The sequence below is a fragment of the Diadema antillarum genome, unplaced genomic scaffold (genome assembly GCF_040938485.1).
Source record: "Diadema antillarum isolate AM-2024a unplaced genomic scaffold, OU_Dant_1.0 seq00001540_RagTag, whole genome shotgun sequence".
NCBI classification, from domain to species: domain Eukaryota; kingdom Metazoa; phylum Echinodermata; class Echinoidea; order Diadematoida; family Diadematidae; genus Diadema; species Diadema antillarum.
In genome coordinates this window covers 133,346-155,409 of record NW_027272271.1, presented here as the reverse complement: position 1 = coordinate 155,409, position 22,064 = coordinate 133,346, and the positions used below count along the sequence as shown (strand labels likewise).

General features: G+C 38.0%; 1 protein-coding gene across 1 annotated transcript in view; it reads left to right on the top strand.

Annotated features, from left to right (window-relative positions):
• Positions 1–276: 276 nt before the first annotated feature.
• The window catches only part of LOC139710552 (intermembrane lipid transfer protein VPS13A-like), a gene marked incomplete at its 3' end in the record, with an annotated part of 135,295 nt that continues 113,507 nt past the window's right edge, over positions 277–22,064 (top strand). Inside the window, exons 1-2 of the mRNA XM_071622486.1 lie at positions 277–448; positions 5,953–6,143. Coding sequence (XP_071478587.1) covers positions 6,044–6,143 — 100 coding nt within the window. The remainder of the gene's footprint in view (positions 449–5,952; positions 6,144–22,064) is intronic.

The window sequence follows — 22,064 nt, the reverse complement described above, 5'->3', positions numbered from 1 at the left end:
TTCTCGCAACTGTAAGGTGACAAGTCGTTTGATATTTTAACAATACAAAAAATTTACAGATGGCTTTCCGTAAATTTGTCAGTGCTTATCGAGGCTGTATCGACGTAAATAAAATCGCCACCTTTTTGATGGATCACTTTACGCCTACGGATGATGTTGTGCTATAAGCGCTGCGCTGTGCTCGCTGTGTGCGGTCGATCTGCAATGCACGGTCGGTACGCGGGTGCGCGGTGGGCGATGGGATCAGGGATCGGGACGTGATGTAGAACGATTGTAGTCGACTCACAGATGTTGCTGATCGGATCGGACCTGGGGAATTTTATACGAATACTCAATAATCGCATTGTGTGTTTTTCTGGATGTACACAGTTCCTATCACACCGGATTTACATAATTTGCAAGGATGTCAGAAGGAAGGTTTGACTTCCACTGAAGGGGTTGCTAACTGGTGAGTGCAACGAGTGTTTTTGAGTCTTTTCCTCCTCGATTTGCTTTGCTGGATGCGAAGATAGGGAGTCACTCCAGCCACAGGCGCAGGCTAGGCAGCTGCAGGACCGAGTTCATCCGTCTCGACACAGTAAAACTCAAGCAACATTACAAATAAACACAACACTGACAGCAATTCGTGCGAATAAATCATGTCTAGCCTAGTTCATTGTGGTGGTGGGCGTATTTCTGGACTGTGCTTCTGTCGTTGCATTCATTACTGTGGAATTTCAGCTTCAAGGTTGTTACCGTGTAGAACCTGTAAATTAACAACAGAATTCTAATGGCTAATGCTATATGGCTACAATGCCAAAATAAAAGAGTCGGTCTGGTCTGGTTTAAAGCCAGACTCGGAGATGATCGTCGAACATGAACTGCTTGTTGAGGAAAAGTAGACCGATGCGCGATGATGTGGTGATGGGTGTCTCTGATTCTTCAAACAACTGTCAAGTTTGAAGTTTATTCATCTTTCTTCCTTCCTTACAATATAAATATAGATCTGTTACATTGAATGTGTCAATTACTGTATACGCTATAATTTTCGCGTACATAAATTTTCGCGAATTGCCGATGTCACACATTTTCGCGAGTGGTTAAATTCGCGATTGGGGGACCAGAGAAAATATGAAGTGGCAAAGAAAGTGTGAATTTTCAACTTACTAGCATATAAGAATGATACTAGTTATACACTGCATGAAAAAGACTTGCCAAACTCTGCAAACTAGTAAGTTAGAATTCAACATTTTTGAAGTGGTTAAGTCCATCGCGCTAAATTTCTGACGAGTGGTCCCCTTGCGATAATGGATTGGCTCTCTACAGTATTCGTAAGTAGACGTGGACGTGCGTAAACAAGCTTAGCCAGTATCTGTTTGGTAAGCCGTGACATGGTATTCTAGTACTGAAATGTTCGTATCATCAAGGCAAGGGATTCATTTTGGAAGGTAATATTTTCGCGCGTTGTTAATTTCGCGAATAGCTCCCGACTCGCGAAATTCGCGAAAATAAAACCCCCGCGAAATATATAGCGTATACAGTAACAAGAGAATAACAAGTAGATCTATACAAATATAATGGAATAAGTTTACACTGGTTAAAGCAGAAAAAAGAAGAAAGACGAGGAGACCCTATAGAAAAGCAGACCTTGTGAAATTACATTTGTAGGGGTCCTCATAATTAAAAAGAGTCAGATTTACTGTACGAGCTGAAATTTTCGCGGTGGTTTTATTTTCGTGAATTTCGCAAATCATCTTTGAAGCGCGGAAATAACAACGAGTGAAAATAACGCATGAATAAGTAAGTTCAGTTAGACCCTCGTAACCACGAAATTAACAACCCCTGAAAATGTCCTCCAAGTAGCAATTTCAACATGATTGGCACTGACCCCGGGGCGCTTCCCCCCAACGCTACGGCAGGTTGGGGCTGGTCGCAGAATAGGTTGGGACATGTAGGCCTATGCTATGGGTCACATACATCATACATGTATGTCCCAACGTCAGATAAGAAGCCCACCGTGAAGAGACAGATGCCATCGGTCTAGAAGAAAAGTAAACTTAAAAGGGCGGAAAGACTTCCATGTGTACCCCCCACTATTATACACCTACATTGTACATTACGAGCTTCCTCTGAAGTCCGCATTTCCCTAGGACACCGAGATCAATATGTTACCCTAACCCTAACCCTAGTCCTAAACTGAGTAAACTCTAGTCTATTAAATCCTAATCCCAAAGCCACCTAAACTTATTCATGTTACTTTAAATTACATACATGTACATGACACGTAGCAGGGGGTACATATGGAAGTCTTGCCCTGGGCCTACCTTTAGCCCGTGCAATAATGCGCAGATCATCACAACAGGCACTGCCACTCTAACGTTATAGAGCAAGCAGTTACAGCTGCATCACACTAACATTAGACATAGCTCTAGGCCTAACGTCAGCCAGAAAGGTCTTTCTGGCGTCTGTCCGAAGTAAGGCGTATGAAGGTCAAGGAGGTATTTAAGTATTTAGGATCCGTGAAGACAGACCAATCTTTCAGTCACTATTCACAGATACTGCCACTGGTCAGATTGCAGTCTCTATTCTAGTCAGTCTATAAATGTTTAACGCATAGATTCTATTTCTAAGGACACTTTTACTTACAATAATACTGGAGTCTAAACTAAGAATAGTTAGAAATTAAAGACTGTAGGTGTAGGCCTACATTTGTATGTGTGCTAAATTCATGATTCTGGACTAAACCTACATCGTTGTAGTATATAGTCATACAACTTAGCTGTAAAATCAGATATTTTCGCGCAACTAATTTTTCGCGCTTGGCTGGGTAAGAAGAGTTTCGCATGTTTTTAATTCTACAGAATCAAGACATCACGCACAGGAACATATATGACAAGCAAAAATATTTGTGTTCTTTTATTTTCATGCTAATTTCCTGTTGCACGAATGCATGAAAATTTCAACACCGCAAAAATTTCCACTTTTACAGTACTGAACTAGACAATAGCAACATGTTTGTCTAGAGTAAAACTTGTGCATAAAGGGCCTGGATCGAGAGCATGCCAACGACTTGCAAAGAATGCGAAATATTTAAAAAAAAAGGCAAGTCTGACTTTCAAGTTCCATTCTTTAGTCTCCAAAAGATGGCCAAACTGCCACAGGGGTTTGGAAACACTGTCATGTGTGTCAACCGTTCGTCGGTGCTGTTTTCTGCATTTTGGGTTATGAGTTGCTTGCAATTTGTTTTAAAAAATGGCTTGACAAGTTGAAAGCCCCATAATATGTGCATGACCTACACAAGACGTGCGCAATGATTGCAAAATCCTGATGAAATCCCAAACAGATTTTTACAGTTTAGAGAATGTCTCTCATATGTTCCGCGAAAGCGGCAGAGTTCTTTCAATCATTTTTCGACTTATCCCAAATTTTCCATGCATTTTTGAGACATTCTTGGAAATGTTTGGTGCATACCGGTAGTTACAGTGGACAAATCTGCATGTACCATCTGACCTCTCTGGAAGCCATTGGACAAGTTGTCTGACTTCATAATGACTTCAGTTTATCTAATTCCATTTATTAGGATTTCTACAAATCAAGATTGTAACATACAAATTATCTGCACATTTAATAGCAAGTAGAAAAAAAAAACACATCTAGACAATAAAATGTGATTGTTTTTAAAAATGAAAAGCCACAGATTACACCTTTAAAGGATGATACAGTATTGGTGGAGATGAGAATTGTGCTTTCAACTTTTTGTGAGATACCGTACCAAGAAAACAAATGAAATAGTACAGAGCGTATCATTTTAAGAGGAATTCAAAGTTTATATGATGAAAATCGGGTTTGGAATGACTGAAACATCCAAAAACAACGTGAAACAATCTATCGTACAAATGTAATAAAGTATGGGTCCCACACTTATTAGTATCACTCTGTTTTGGATATCTCTCAGCCATTTCAAAACCAATTTTCAGCAAATAAACATTGAATTCCTCATGGAATTACATGCTCTTCCATGCAGATGTGTATTTCATAAGAGGTTTCTCATTATCTCACAAAAAAAAAAATGTTAGAAACCTGAAATTAGGTCTCAACCAAAACTATACCATCCCTTTAAAATCAGAGTCTAGTTACAAGGCCATATTTGAACATTAATATTAATATATAAATTAATATGGGGGAACCCAGTAACAAGCAATATGCATACACGTACATTGTGGGGGTACAATGTAGGTCACCTTCACTCTGAAGAGAAGTCGGAACACACACACAGATTACACAACAAGCGTGCATTCAAAATCCAACAAACAACAGAGAAAAATGAAAGGGAAAGGGAAGTAGAAAGGAGAACATGGACTTTTTAAAACTCAAGACAACTATCATTTCTCTTTTGAAACATTTTGCCCTTGATTACTGAAAAATTTTCATTGTTCACATTAAAAGTTTAATTTGTTCTACTTTTATGTGGCTGGCTGTAATTCAGCAATGGTACATTGTACATGTTTTCGCACATAAATGTTGTATGTCATGAGAACTATGCACAAAGTGTGCAAAGATGGTTTTCAGCTCCATTTTTAAAACACATTATGGGAGAAAAACTTCTCCAAATGTTAGACTTTGCCATTTTTTTTTTCCACAATTGCGACCTTTACAAGTCATTCACCTGCTCAGTGAAAACAGCCCTGTAGGCATACAACAAATTAGAAAAGCCACACTGTTAGAGATTCCACCAATCACATTCTAACAGCAGATAAGGGGAATATTACAGAAAGCAGTTTCCCAAGGTCTATAAAGCCAATCCTGCTGAACATAGCGATGTACGCTGTTTTCAGCAGTCTACTCAGCTGAAATTTTAACAAATTTTTGCCATTTCAGAGGCTTTGGAACGATTATATTCAAGATGGCACAAATAATGGCACACAAATGAACCCCTGAGGGATGCGTTTTTCATTTCCAGTGTGTGTGATTTTTTTTTTTTAATCCTTACATTGAATATGTCACTGGATTGTAGATTCTACAAAATGCCCACTATGTGTATGCTGACCTTTGAGTTTCAATGAAAATTGCTAAATCCAGCTCAATTGATTCCGTGTGCATTTCCAAATGTGTAAAAACTATGCAGTATTTAGAATACAGCCTGTCATGATATTCCTCAAATATGTTTTTCACCTTCTCAGTGATAGAAATGATGGAAATGAATGACATGAAATGAAGTGAAAAATTAGTCAATAGTGTTGAGAGACTGATTGTATGAGGTCTTACCAATATTTAACAGTGAGTAAAATTAGGGAATAAAATCCTTACTGGTAATAGGTGAATGGTACAGTGTGTGTAGTATCACCACAACATTATTCATGTTGTTCACTGACACACAGGGTGAAGGGGAGTTTGAGTACACGTATGTTTTTATTCACCACACATCCCACAGGATCATACTAGATGAACATGATTATGTACACATCTGGTATACGTGTGTATGTGTGGGATGTACGTCATAGGGCATTAGCTGTACGAATATACCGGTAATCAGCCTAATTACAATGTAGAAATCTGCCTAAAAAAAGCTCTCTCACACACAATTCACAAAACAATTCTCGTGATCAAAGGTTACCAAAGGAATATCCCTGGCAGTCATTGCATTTGACACTTCTGTACTCTATTTACCATCCATTGTCTACAGGAAGTATGTTTAAGATGTACAATTAGAATGTTTCAGGCATCTACTGGTCACATACAGGTTGTAATAAGAAAGATGACAGAACCAAACATGGGATATGTCTGATGCTACAGAAATTTAAATATTGGAAGCTACAGATGTACAGTGTGTATACCTCTCCGGGCTTTTCATCACTTGTTTCCAGTAGAGCTGTGAAGCCAACTTTTTCATTTTTATAGGTTTTGAAAATCCTAGTGATATATGCCCTAATTTTGTCAATTACACTTTCTTTTTTTTTTGTTCTTTTGATACAGAGCCTGTGTTGTGGCCCCTCTGACGGACGGCAACTCCAGAACTCATCTTCTCTCTGAGTAGTGCCACGCCCCCCACCCCCCTGTGCCAACCATGGTACTGGAATCAATCATTTCAGGTCTTCTCAATAAGTACTTGAGCAAGTACATCAAGAACTTGGATGGCAAGAACCTGGAACTGGGCATATTTAACAGTAAGTCATCTTGTGATAGTCTTTTAGAACCTACAAGTAAAATCCAGTCCCACAAAACCTCATTTCTTTGGTTTGCTGCTCCATACAAGTGCATGTAGTTTCATTACCTCTGTCAAGGAGGTTATGTTTTTGTCAGCATCAATTTGGTTTGTTTGTTGTTCGTTTGTCTGTCTGTTTGCAAAATAACTCAAAAAGTTGTGAACGGATTTTGATGAAACTTACAGGAAAAGTCAATTATGACACAAGGAACAGATGATTAAATCTTCATAGTGATTCCGGTAACAGTCTGGATCCAGGGTACTTAAAAAATAATAATAATAAAATTTGACGATCAATTTAGAAAACAGGGCCATCAAACAAGGGGGTTTACAATGTAAGCAGCACATACACGTATATGTATATGAGGTTTTAAGCTTTTTCAATGAGGTTCTAGTAGACAGAGACACGAGATCATGTCATAATCTTTTTTTTTTTCTATTAAGACCATGTGATCTGTATCGGACTATTGATCAAGGTACTGTATGTTATATCCTTTTCATGTACCTTTTTCAATGAGGTTCTACATACAGTGTACATATGTGACCCGCTACAACAAAAGGTTCCGAAAGTCGGGGGAGGACAATTTTCTGAAAATGGCATGATATTATTCCCGTACTCTTCTACTTTAATTTCATACATAGCACAACTCATAAAAGTACTCGGTTGCGGAGATATAGATGATTTTATCAGCGCATGTCAAGTGGTTGAGGAAATCAGAGTTTCGAGAAAAACACCTTCAAAGTTGTCCTTCCGACGCTATCATGGTCATGGGGAGGCGAGACAGTTTTCACCGCTTGACAATAGAAGGCACGCTCCTAGTGACCTCCGCCATGTTCAGTCAAGCTTAGCGCCAGCGGTCTACGCACAACCAATCGGTAATCAGGATGCCACGCACTGACCAATAAGATCACTCCCTCGTTGCAAGGGGCGGAGTCTAGCTGCGGCGCTCAATCCAAATCTTCAGACGCGTTTCTCTTACATTGAAAGTCGGAAAATCATGGCCCAGAAAAATGCTAATTTCTTGCTTTTCCTTTGATCATTTAGCTTCGAACTTTCGGCAGATGATCGACAAAACATTAGACTACAAAATTATGCCAAAAACAGCAATCCGATTGTTTTGACCAATTTTGATGATGTGACTTTAAACTTGATTTTCTCGGCTCGGCCGTCAGCGACTTTAGGATCCTTTTGTTGTAGTGGGTCACATATGTAGTAGACAGAGACACAACAGATCATGTCCTAATCTTTTTTTCTTTTTTTCTTTTTTTTTTGCCATTAAGACCATGTGATTTGTACCCTATTGTTGAAGGTACTGTACATTATGTGTATGTCATGGAGTGAAAGTATATTGTACACTTAAATGCACAGATACAAAAATGTAGCTTCTGTTGTATGTAGAATGTGTAACATTTGTAAAGCTTTCTACACTTTACATGCAAAGTGCTTCATACCAGGTACTCTACATACATTGTAAATACTGAACAGCACTGAGACCATTTGTTTCTGTGGTGAAACTGATCACTGTAAATACCATTAAAAAAATGAAAAAAATTGATACAATTGTAAATCGCATTGGAAATATATTCATACTTAATTGTTACATTCAATTAGAAAATATCTCTGTAGTGTGCAGAATGTTTTTGATGCCTTTTAAGCTGGTCATATACATGTATGTACATTGTCTTGCAGGCTTGATGAATATATGGGAGAAAGAAAGAGACAGAGACAGATAGCAGAGACTCCAACCCTAAGCACCTTCTGATCGGGAGATTCTCCCGCCTGAAACCCCTAGCAAACGGGAGACTCCAATTTGATATGTGCGAAGTTCCTTGCTCTAGGGTTCTAGATGCTCTCTCGTGCTACGTGTATCTAAGGCTTATTTTTTCAACATACAATGATATTAAGTAAGAAATCATTTCAAGCGGGAGATACAGAGCCCTGGCGGGAGAAATTAACTCTCAAGCGGGAGAACGGGAGATTTTGCAAAAATGGGATTTCGGCGGGAGATCTCCCGTCGAAAACAGGAGAGTTGGAGTCTCTGAGATAGCGAGAGACAGAGAGCGTAGAACACAACCCTGGATGATAAAGGATTGCCAATACTAAGATGGAAACCATGCATAATCTGCCACTTGCTACTGTCTTTGTATGCGTGTGTGTACTGTATACTGTATGGGTGCATGTGGATATACTAAGTACACGTACAAATAGTTAGTGAGGATGGCATATATATTCGAACAGTTTTAACATGAAAATCTGTCATTGTGTTGAAACTGTATTTAAGTTCATTTTGGCAGTTCTAACCGACAGTAACAACAAAGAATGGTTTTTATAAAACACTGCAATACCTGGTTTCTTCCTCTCCACATTTTTTTCTCTTTTTTTTTTTTTATTCAAATGTCAGCAATTTCTTTATAGGAATGAGGCAAGAGCAGAGGGAAGTATAAAGTATTTATTTTTTCTTTAGATAATTTCTTGATGTGTGAAAATTTTGTTAATGTGCTTTTCTTACTTTACTGCTATCTTAAATCTGTGCAGAGAAGCTGTAAAGAAAGGCTGTAAAAAATTCCTCTTGGTTTGTACACAAACAAAATCTTGAATTATTGTAAATTTGTATTCCTATTTTACTTCATATTTTCATTCAACTTCAATTTTTCTGTTGGGCTGATTTTGCTCTAGAGACTGTTTATGGAAGCCCACTTACACATGATGCAGAATTTAGGGTAGAATGCTACCATATGTTTGTATGGACCACTTATAGAAAGAATCACTGCCGTCTTGGCACTGTCAGCAACATCGACCCCCCCCCCCCCCCCCCCCCCCCCCCCACCAAAAAAAAAAAAAAAAATACACACACAAAAAAAATCAGAATTCTTCTCTGAAGGTAAAGTTCATACAGGCACATTTCCTGTGAACTACAAGTAGTGTACTGCAGTATTGTCATCTTCTACTAGTATTAAAGGAGTGAACAGCTGTTAATACTGAATTCAGAGTGAATATTCCCCCACCTGATACAGTAGTGATGGCATGGCAATGTTCTCACTGCTAAACAGCTCTCCCTGGCTATACCCAATACCCTCAGTCATCATTACATATGCGTGCATACACACGTACGGATACTCGCTTGCTTCCCCTTCATCAACCTCGTACTCTTTGTAGTCCGTATCACTGTAGCGCACACACACACACACACACACACACAGAGTGATGCACTGCTATACTCTCACTCAACATTGTATATTCTCACGCAGAGCCTGCTGAATTGACCGAGCTGGTCTCCGTGCACCTTCCAGCTCCGTGTGCACAATCAATATAGAGTTTGACAATCGAGAGCCGCAGCGAGCGTGTTTTCATCTCGTATCAGTCCCCGTATGCAAGCCAGCACTTGGCACAAAGCATCCCTTTAAACTCTACAATCTCTTTTATACCAACTGGGGAGCATATGGAAAGTTTGTGGTACAATAAGCACAATGCCTGATCAGAAGCGAAAGTTGCTAGACAAAAGCAGAAAATCCATTCATTTCAAGATATAAAAAAATATATTAGACTCCTAGTGCATACTAATTAACTTGATCATGAGATTTACCCATTGAGGATGAACTGATTTTGCCATGACACGCATTTCCCATAGACACTTGCCCGAGCATACTCGGGACTCCTCCTCAACGGGTTAACTTGATCATGAGATTTGCTTGACTTGAGAGGATTTCGTGTTGTCATCTCGAACTGATAATTATTCTGGTACTGGTAGCACTTTTATTAAACAACTGCAATATGGTATGACCAGACACAAAATACATATTGTGTATAGTGTACAATCTGGACTGGATCTGTACAGTTGTATGCATGGTTACTTTAATGTCAAGTCGTAAATAGCAAAGACAAAAACAAACAGCTAGCTGAGAAACAATGTTTATTAAAACATATTGAACACGGAAAGAGAGGGAGAGAAAGGCTATGTGATCAATGGTCCAAATGTTACACACCCCTTGTATGCAGAGGAGTAGGGAGATGGCAAAAAGACATACCACTTGGGGCAACTCAGATTAAATGCTGAACAAATAAGGAAAGGGGCTGGGACATGGGAAGAAAAACAGAGAGAGAGAGAGGGAAGGAGCTACATTTTGTAGCTGTAGCAAGACAGTGTACAATGCTGTTGTATGTACAAGTATGATGGGAGAGAGTACTGTACATGTATTAAAGCCGTTAGCAAGACAATCATGATCCAGAGTCTTTCTTTGAATTACAGAGGCTCAGTAAATAAAACGAGGAATGTTTGCATGCATTTTTAATTTAGCGAATTTTGCGAGAGCTGAGCTTCGTGAAATTAAAATGCACGCTAAAGATTTTGTCTGCACTATATGCATCAGTTGAATGTTTAGAGGCAACTCGCAGGAATTTCATGCTGCGAATAAAAGGCTGTCGGCTCCCATTCACAAAAGTTTGATGCCGCGAAAATATTGTGTTTCACGGGAGATAAAGTCGTTTCTTTTTGCACAAAGTCTGCAGTGTGGATGGAAAGTTAGTCGGTAATCTACACAATACAGAGAGAGAGAGAGAGGGAGAGAGAGACACGCACGTGCACACACACACACAAAAAAAACCTACATACATTTTGTATACGTGTATGACATATTTGTATGCATTTCACAAGGTGTAAATTATGTAAAAAATGTATACTATTGTATACACACACATACATTAACTATCGAGATGGATCCAGCTACAGGGAGACATTATGTGCTCAAAATTACTTTATTAAAGAAGACACAAGAACTTCATGAGACAGTTTGTGTCTCCTTAACATTTTCAAGTACCAGTACTGTGAAAGTGGATATCTATGTGCGAGTAATTTTTTGCGCTCGGCCGGGTAAGATGGATTTCGCATGTTTTTAATTCCAGGGATTCAGGACTTTTAATAGCTCTGAAGTACTGGAACATATCTATGGCATGTAAAAATATTTGAGTGCATTTATTTTTGTACTAGCTTCTGGTTGCGGGAAATGCAAAAAAAATTTCCGCAACGCAAAAATTTCCACTTTCACAGTACATGTTCGGAACAGCGTATCCCATTTAAGCACACGCTTCACAATGTACTGCTGACCTTGCTCATAAAATCCACACAATGTCTCCCTAAAACTGGATCCAGAGTTAACGTTACTGTATGTAATAGATATAGTGTGTCTTTGTTTGTGTGTTTATGCCATGTGATACCCACACCTAATAGATAACATGAGACCCCTTTAATACTTGAAAGACCGTTGTCCGTTAATAGGCCATCATGACAGGTTATTGGAAGCTAGGGGTGCACTTTAGATCAGCCTGGCCCTGACTGTCCTTCTGCTTTATGAAGAGCGATCACATGACATGTGACCTTTTTGCGCCGAGCCGGCTGCCCACCATGGTCCAGTGCGTCCAATTAACCTTGGGACGCATCCCAGGGTAAATCCTTGTGTGAACTAAACACGATAACGGCTCAATTGTACTGTAGCAAAGTGCTTGCGGATCATACTTTGAAAGTGAACATTTCTCGTTAGCAGCAATGGTGTCCCCGTTGTCACATTCAATCAATTATGTACACGTACTATTCATAATGAAATTCCAGTGCCAAAAGGATTATTTCGTATACCAAAACCCTACATTGTGCCGAATGGCAGAATGAATGGTACTGTTGTCTGTATTTGAAAGCAACCTTTACAGTATACATGCACAGTACACAATATTTCAGCTTGTGAATTCTTGCAGTGAACATTGCCTTTAAATGTATGCTGGTTGTTGTTCTTGTTTTGTGCTTACTCCACTCAACTCAAAATACATCTGTATCATTTCAGCCTTGGTTATTTGCAAATTCTGGTTGAATAACCAGTACCTTTATCATTCAATAAATTTTGTATTGCACATCTTTATACCAGATGAACGTTTTATTCCTGAGGTTAACCATGTTAATGTTTTAGGAATGTTTAGGAAAATGCTACTAATGGTTATCTGTACATGGTATTGAGGTTATTACATGGAAGGGGGCATTTCACGAAGCATTTTATCTGATATTTTAGCTGACAAATTTGCTCTCAGCCAATCAGTCAGAAGCTTAAATATAATTATGTGTAATGGTTCAAATGTCAGAAGAAAAAAAAATGTAACAAAATGCTTCATGAAGTCGCCACCCCTCCCCCCAGTTGTTGGATGCTTTACCAAGGATTTTACATTGTGAAGGCTTTGCCGATAAAACCCCGTAATAAGATTTGCAATAGTACTTTATATGAAGTGACATATTATAGTAAAATATTACTAAAATTTACTTATTTTTGCCATAGAATCTGTAGAGAAAATAAAGCAGTCATGCAAAGGTACAGATTGTGTTGAGCTACTGCTGCTGTACATCATGTGCAGTGTATGGCAGTGAGTATAAAAATGCAGGCTCACCAACATTCACACAAACAATGTACATGTACATTTGTACACGTCTCATCAAAATCTTTGAGGTTTCACAAAACTGTCGAGGGAGATGAAGGCATTTTATTTCAAATATAATCCATTGCAGAAGGTGCTAATAAATACCCACATCAAGGAAACTTAAAGTTCTTTTGTCAGGTCATGAAGAGACAGTTTACTTCTTCTTTTTCTTTTTTTTTTCCCGAGGAGTCTAATTGCAGAATTAGGGAGACTTTGCAGCTTTGCAAATCTATTGTCGATCCCTTCACAAATAACATTGAAATATAAAGTATTCGAGCAAATGGTACAGTATGTGTTATTTACACACATTAAAGGGATGGTATACAAATGTAGTATTGGTTGAGGTGAGGATTCAGCTTTAAATGCCTTGTGAGATATTTGTAGAAACCACTCTATGAAGTTTTAAAGAGTGGGCAATACTGTGGGAAATTGAACGTTTATTTGGTGAAAATTGGTTTTGAAATGATTGAGATACATAATCCAAAAACAAGGTAATACAAAGCGATCCTAATAAAAGACGCGGCCTGTCGCATTTTATTGGGATTGCTTTATTTTGATATCTCAGCCATTTCAAGACCAATTTTCATCAAATAAACTTTGAATTTTTCTAAGAATTACATGTTCTTTCATATGTGATAAAAGTTTGTCATTATCTCACAAATGCACACACACACACACACACACACACACACACAAAGTTAGAAATGTGCAATCCCCATCTACCAGGGTAAACCAAGACTGTACTACCTGTATCCCTTTAAATACTGTCTCTGTTTTGAGTTCATTCAAATTATTTTGATATTTTATGATTTTGAGAGCACATTCAAGGAGATGAAATTGCTTCCTGTAAACTGCTTTAGATCCCCCCACCACATTCAAAACAAGAAGACCAAAGTTAAGATTCAGAAGGTAGATATCTTCTATCAGACATTTCCAAAGGAGATGCATTTACTTTGATTAGAAGGAAATTTTGAAATTGCAATCTTCCGGATTCATCAGGAGAGTCTCTATTTGCTCTAGCCCATTCATTTCAGTCGTCTTTTCAACAATCTTGTTATTGTCTGAGTGCTGCTGACTTCCACAGTGCACTTTGCAGCCATTTATCATCATAATGTCATTCACTTCAATGAGTTTACAGTGGCGCCTGCAACATTACCCCACCTCAAAGCTCTAGAAGAGCTTAGAAGATCATAGAATACCTCACTGTACATTATACCCCGGAGCACTTTGATTTTAAATGCAGGAAGTGTGTTTCATATATTATGATATACAAAATGTAGGTTGTTGTTGTTGTTGGGTGGATTTTTTTTTTTTTTAGTACATATTGCATGTGCAATGTAAACACGGATCAGAATACAAATCACACGTAGCCACACGACACGAAATTCCGAAAGAGTTGATGTTACTAGGATCATTTTCTTTCTTGTTTCTTCTTGGCATTATACTTGTTTTGAAAACATTGGTACAGCTGTACCTTAAAGCATGCGGTTGAAATTAGAAACCCCCCAGGAGTTAATGCTTACAAATTTATGCTGTGTGCGATGTTGTACTGTGACCATCTTTTCTGATGTTCAAAATACAGCTTGGAGGAGCTGGAGTGGAAAAGTTGTAATTACAACACAGAGTCAAATTACCATCCCAAATAATCATCGAGAATTCAATATCATTTTCCATATGATTGTAGAAAATACTCCAATGCTAAATACATGATCTTACACTGTATAACCTCTGATAGTTTGCTGACATGTTGCTTTAATAGTGCACATAACAAAGACTTGAGACCCCAACATGATGAGAAATACATTGTAGCTCTGATATTTGAAAAAGGAATGATATTTTGAGCTGAAGTATACTTGTTGGCTTTGTTCATGTTTCAGTGCAACTTACAATCTTGTAACTTGCAGACATAATGACTTTGTAGCATCCCATGATGCTTTAAGAAACTAACCTTGGAAATGTTGATTAATCTTTTTTTTTTTTCAGATCTGAAACTTAACATGCATGTGTTGAATTTCGGACAGTGTTTTCTCTTTAATCACAATGTAACCATATGGTGATTGCATTGATACTTGCTGGGCAAACCCATCTTGCAAAGTATCGCACACTACAGACATTCAGATGGCTGGTAATGATCTTCCTATCACCCCCCCCCCCCACCTTTCCCCAAATGCCAGCATCTCTCTTGATCATAGCAGGTGCGCCAGCCCTGTGAGCCTCCAAAGCGTGTGCCCCTGTGGTCATTCCTGGCAATAATTACCTGTTTGCGGTTCGCAGACACCCAGAGATTAATGAGAGTGCTTGATGCTCACAGAAAGGTGTCAAACAGGATCTGCTTCAGGTGCAGTTTTATTCACTGTTTTTCCATACCCTTCTTGCTGTGCTGATAACTATCATGCTTTACTGCAGAGACTGTAGACACGGTTTGGTGCTAAGGCTGTATAAACTATTCATTTAATGGACAGGATTATGTTTTGACATTTCATCAAGTTGTGTAATAAACTCACCGCCCACAGCATGAAACCTGAAAGCTTTTTCGTTTGCCGAAGTAAATCATGTAGCCATTGATAAAGGAAAAAGCTGAAAATCCAGAGTAAACTGTTTTTATAGTCAGAATTCAGTGGATTATCGACTTCATCTTCTTGGCAAGTATCATCAGCCAGAGTAGAGTGACACATACACAATTAGCCACTGTCTCACTGCATGAAACTCTTGTGTAGTTTGCTTCATGATAAACTTCCAGAAGTTTGATCATGCGGCTACACTACCAACCAACAAAACTACAGTATGTGTGGTTTAAATGATATGAAACTACTGTAAAACATGATATTTTCGTGGCATGAAATTTTCATGAATTGGAGCCGACGGCCTTTTTTCAAGGCATAAAATTTTTGCGAGTTGCCTTTAACATTCATTGCATATATTTATACGTGTAGTGTAGACAAGAACTTTCAGGTGTTATTTTAATTTTGCGAATCTTGGCTCTCGCGAAATCCACGAAAATAAAATGCACGCGAACATTCCTCGTTTTGGAGTCCCTATAGCTTCAGTTTGAACCCTCCCCCCCCCCCATTGCAAATTTATGCGTGGCCAACAGCATGCGTAACATAATGTCAAAGAATGTACAATGTGCATAAACAACAGGAATGAATCCGAACATCATGTCACAAATTTTTCGAAGTTTCAGTCACATGCAATCACACTACACAAAACTACGACTGTATATGTACTCATAGTTTCGCGAGAAGTGAGAAACTTTCCAAGTGCGTGCAGGAAGTTGACTGTGCCTTTTTACCATGTGTCAAATTGGTGACAGCATTCTGCAATGTGGTCTATGACCTACATGATGTACATCAACAGTAGATATGAAAGTAGTCATTTCTTACCACGGTGGTGTACCCATCAGTATCAAGCATTAAACCTGGGGAGAAATCATCTGTTTTTGTATTTGTTTTTGTTTTTCTCTACAACAGGCTGAACTTTTGTGTTTTAAAGTGCATAAAGTACCACCCAATATGTTCATTTAATACGCAGTGTGTTGTATTGTTTTGGCATGGCAGTAATAATAGAGTTTTTATTGTACAAATGTATGTGTGTGGTGGTGGTGGTAGTGGTGGTGGTGTATGTTTGTGTGTGTGTGTGTGTGTGTGTGTTTGCTTAATACATTTGTATATCCATGACTGCTATTCATAAGTGGATTCTCTATCATTGAGTTTTCCTATAATAATGGTACTTTCACAATGTGTATGATTCTGTCAGATACAGCATGGCAATTGAATTCACAAGTACAACTGTACAGCATGTTTGTACCATGAAAACAAGAGATTAAAAGCAGAGGGGTGAAGCTTAGATAGCAAATTCCATTTGTACAGAGGGTACCAATAATAATCTCTTGTTTCCATTTATTTTGCCTTGTCTGCCTTGGACTACTTGACATTATTGTAACAATTCCAGAATTTTGGAACAAGTTTGTAAATGTATATGATACCATTATGCCTAATGTGAGTATACGCTTGGGAACAGTAGTAGACAATGTACCTCCGTAGAAATGACTATGTACATTTCCTAGGAAATTTTGATGGAAGAGTTGCTCCTAAAGCTACACATGTAAGTAATGCCCACCCCCTTATAACTGTGTTTCTCCCACCTACATGTACTCTCACAAATGTTGTATACACATTGATGAGCAAAGCCAGGTGTGTTTACTGTACGATGAGATAATTGGCCACCCCTGGGCTAATGGGATCTAATAAAAATGATGGATGAGCCACATGCCTATTGCAGGTAGTTATAGCCCACCCGCCAAATCAGATTAGATCTGGTTATTTACATCCTTCTTCCAAGAATGATGATACGAGATGGGAGGGGAAAAGAGCAAAGAGGATGGCATTACTTGCACCAGTGCCCCCATTTTTACCTCCGCCAAGTAGGTTTAATAAATATTTTTGTTGAAATTGGTGTGTTTGTCTGTCTGTATGCAATTTAATAACTTTAAAAACTTGTGAACAGATTTAGATGAAGCTTACAGAAATAGTTGATAATGGGGCAATTCCATGGGGTTGGGACTGAAATTGTGACATACAAGTTGAAAATTCAAGTTGGGTAAATTGAAATTTCCTTTTCCCCCCTGATTTGTTACTCCCATTCTTCAACATATTCCACTAGAAATCTGTTTATTACTTCGCACACTTTCAGTCAGCATGGGTAAACAGGTATGGCAAAATACCTATGTTACACGGACTTCATTTGTTGACATCCTTCATCATTTTGTGTTCTGAAATGATAACAATGAACACATCCACGTTTTTTTCGTCCATAGCACATCAACATGTTATGTAACAGGCGCATGAGATCATTATTAGTAAGATTGTATGTTCTGATGTCAACTGCAAGCCACTTTTATTAACATGTTTTTTTCTACAAACCATCAACAATTTCAATCAAAGGTTTAACTTTTTCATCAAGAGTGATACAATGACAATATTCTTAAAAGCACCACAATTGAAGCAAGTGATTTGTATGGGTATTCAAGTGAAAACATGATTTTATTGTTATAATCAGGGGTTTTCAGACAACAACCTCGCCCACGGTGTACTACCTATGTTACACGGACAGTATGTCTTTGTAACATAGGTACACTACGACATATCAACTGATTTCCTTTATTGTGGTGTGAGATGTTAAAACCTACACATATAGACTTTATGTATGTTCCCACAAATAACACTATTGTAACAGTTCTTTGGAATTATATCTACTGCACACCTGTGGAACAATACCTATGTTACACAGACTTCAATTCTTTGTAACTCTCATATGAAAGAAGGCAGACTTAATCAGAAGAAGAAGAAGAAAGTGAAGCTTTACACAATTTGACCTAATATACACTAACAACATCATCAACTAGTTGGCAACTAACTAAGAAAACTAATAAAGAGAAATCAGACAAGTCTTCTTGTCTTTTCCATGTTCTTTGTTTGAAATTAATTTCTGCTCTTTTGTCCAATGTCCATTTAGCCCTCCATTTTTGTTTTTCTTCTGTCCATTTTCCCTCTGTGCAGTTTTCTTCTTGTCTAGTTTGTTACATTCGCTCTTCTTGGGTGTTGCTTTGTCGGCTTCCTCTCTGTTTGTGGAGTGCTGTGGATGTGTCCTTTTCACTCTTTCATGTAGTTTAACACGTAGCGGTGGTAGAGGAGGAGCCATGGCAGATTCATCAAAAAACTGAACAAAAGGTGTAAAGAGAAATAGAATAAAAAAATTAAAAGAAAATTTTTGTCGGGGTTGACTATATATTCCTGTTGATGTATCTGTGTGTTTATGAATGAAATTAAATAATTTTAACAATTTTGCTTACATTTCTACCTCTTGGCATACCCATTAGCTAGAGTTCCATGTGTACCTCCCACCAAAATTGAAAAAAAAATGGGTTATGCTTAAAATGATGTAAATATTAATAATATAGCATGTAAAACATAGGAAAATATCATTTTCATACTCTATGCTAAAAACTTGTTTTCAGATGCAAGCTACACTGTAGGAAGGGCAGGTCGCTGCCCCCAGTGTCCTAGCTAAGGTTAGGGCTAGGGTCAGGGTTACGTTTACGGTTATGGTCCTTAATAGACTCCCAAAATAATACTAGGCCCTATTTTATATTCATCCCCCATCGAAATTGTCGCCCTCTTTTTGAATGATAGTGTAGAGCAATAATAGTCCAATTTTGATTGGGGTTCATAATTTTATTGAAGCCTTTCCTACCCACTACCCACCCAAACTGAATAGGACACTGGCATTTTAGCTTTGAGACTTCACAGTGGGTGAACATGGAATGGAAATGGTGAATCCTTATGAAATGTTAACAACTTCATCAGAGCATCTAACAGGTCAGTGAAATCTTGGAAGGAAAACATAATGACATTTTCGAAGTAAATCTGTTAAAGAGAAAGAATTTCACAGCTCCTAGTTCCCTCAATATCACCAGCAAAATAAGGCAAACTCTATTTCTCTAGTTCAGATGCAGTCTGGACATCTACGTTTTCCAACTAGTATATAGTGATTAATACTAACTCTAGCACGTCTACCTTGGTAGATACCTAATGACAAAAGGGTCCAAAAATTCACAATAATCGGGAGGTAAAAAAATTTAATATTGCAGTGATGATACACTGATATACTTTTGTATGGTTTTCTAAGAGAGGAATATATGCTCCTTTTGCAGAGACCGGCATGGATGGAAAATTTGGCAATCAAAATTATGAACATGAACCTGTAACAAATATCTCAGTATGTGGGACTACAGTATCATCGTCCACAGTATTTTTGGCCAGTTCAGAGGTTTAGATGTCGTTTTTTTCCTCTAATAGAGTTACAGAATATGACAAATGTTATTATTTTCGTAAAATAGCGTAAAAGCTTACCAATTGACATCAGAAACATTAAAACTCCTGTACCTACGTTACATGGACAACGGCAGAAAAACAGATCTTGTGCTGTCCAGGTAGGTGTATATTGGCTGTGAGTAGTTTTTCTGCCATTGGGGGAGGACTGCCAGTGACATGAATACGATTGCTGAAGTTAGTAGCTCTTCTTTTTATCGCGAGACGCGTCTTTCCTTACCTACGTTACACGAAGAGGCCGGACATCGCACTGAAGTACAGTGATATGTTCCGTATTTTCTCGTTTATTTGGAGGATTTTGATGCTAATTTTTGGATAAGAATACTCTTGAAATATAAATCTCATTATAGAAATAAAGTTTCTAATCATATTATGATTGGAAGTGTATGTAAAACCATGCTATACCTATGTTACAACAAAAATTGCCATGGACATCGTTTGTAACATAGGTATGAGGTTGCTTGAAGATGCTCTGGTGTTCTTATTTTGTTACAAATGTTTATGTGCCTTATAGTCTTTGTAGAAGTCACCTTGCCTCTCTTAATTATGATAGGCATAATGCTGAAAGGTTGTATATTCCTGTTTTACATTGCCATGAAAATGGCATATATTTATGTCACAACATAAACCACAAAAAACCATGGGACATCATTAGTGAAACAGTCATAGACAAAATACATTTGTACACAGGCTTGTTTTTTTTTCATCAAATAATTCTTCACACATTTCTCTCCAAGAATAACTGCAAACCACGGACAATTATTTGATAAATTTTTCAGAATATGACTTTTATTCCCTACACAACATGAAAATCTAGAGAAGACCCAACCCCATGGAATGACCCAATGATGCAAGAAACATTATGATTTTGGCAGTGATTCAGGCCACTATCTGGATCCATGAGTGTTTTTTTGGTTTTTTTTCAAGGGCTTTCATTGTCAAGTGGGGCCAACAAATGGTGAAGTTCATGCTGTGTGTACTCGAGGTGTGCGTATGCGTACTGAGCTCACGTTTGAGGTGCAACATGTACATTGTATCTGTAGTATGCGGTAGACTAGACTCCAGTGAGATGCAATAGACCCATTACACACTGGTGGTGTAACATCACAATTTTAATAACTTGTGGAAGTTAAGCCGTGGAAATGGGCCTATTATCATTAGGAAATAGAATGTAGGGAAATCTTCAGCATGCATACAGAAAATTTACGAATGTATTGATAGTGAGCTGCTTGGCAGAGGTCTGTACTCTTCCTGTAATCTATTTGATTATCAAATTATAAGTATTATTGAGTTTATATATTACAGTTAAAATGCTGTTTGTAAAAAGAATAATACAGACGCATTATTATATTCTCTGTTCTAAACGTGTTTGATGAGAGTCCTTTACAGATCATGAGATATATCATTTTCTCATCAGTAGTAACGTACACACTGATATAACACTAGTTTAATTGTACTGAATTTTTCGAATCCCCATCATTTTATCATTATATCATTTTAAGTACATCAAATATCATACCGCCAGAGTAGCTTACATGTATATGATGAAAACCTTATCACGTTGGAAACAGGCCAAGTTTTGAAAGAAAGATATTATTCAAGGGGGGGGGGGGGGATCAGCAGTTGCGATCTTGACAAATTTTAATTTGTAGAGGGAGACAAACTGAAGAAACTCAAACCCCAGGCCAAGTTTTGTTTTGAAGAATATGCAACATCAACCTATTGATGAAGCATCGATTGCATGGACTATGAAAGTCGAAATCAAATTTTTCCAAACTTGCTCGTGGTAATACATGCTGAAATATAACATACAAATTGTTATATTAAATGGGTTAGTCAAATACCAGTTAGTGATTGGCTAAACACAGTCATGTGATGGAGGCACATTGGTTATGTTTGCCCATGGGCAGAACATATTTGCAATGTTCTCCCATGGGAAAATATTTTCATGTAATAAATGACAAACGATACCAAACGATTGAACGATAATATTTTTCACGCAGTCGATAGGATAAATTTGCCTATTCTATACAATGTGAAAAAGCAGATGACTGATATTTGTTACAATGTGTACGAAAGTGTGATTTGACTAACCCATTATAATATAACAGATGATGACTTTTGTTGTCGGGAACATGTACCAAGCGTTCAACCCTCAGGGTTTGAAATGCTATTTCGGGAGGCTATAAGTCCCTCAGTAGCATTTCAAACCCTTCGGGTGGAACATTCAATATGTTCCCTCCCCGCCAGTCCTCATCTATAATGATGCATTCATACTAGCATGGTTGACCAGTCTTATGTTTGCACACATATCATGCCAGGAAAAATTAGATTTTGTGATAGAAAGTCATTATGGCAAGTTTTGTGTGTAAGCCACTATATTTTTTTTAACTCTTAACGTGCCATGGTCGCCGAACGGCGACCTTAGTCCTGACGTGCCATGGTCGCCGATCGGCGACTAAGAAGAGCGAGAAAAGCATTGATCATTTAAGTTCTTCTGGTACCGTAATGTGTTACACCAAGAAACTGCCAATGATATGTA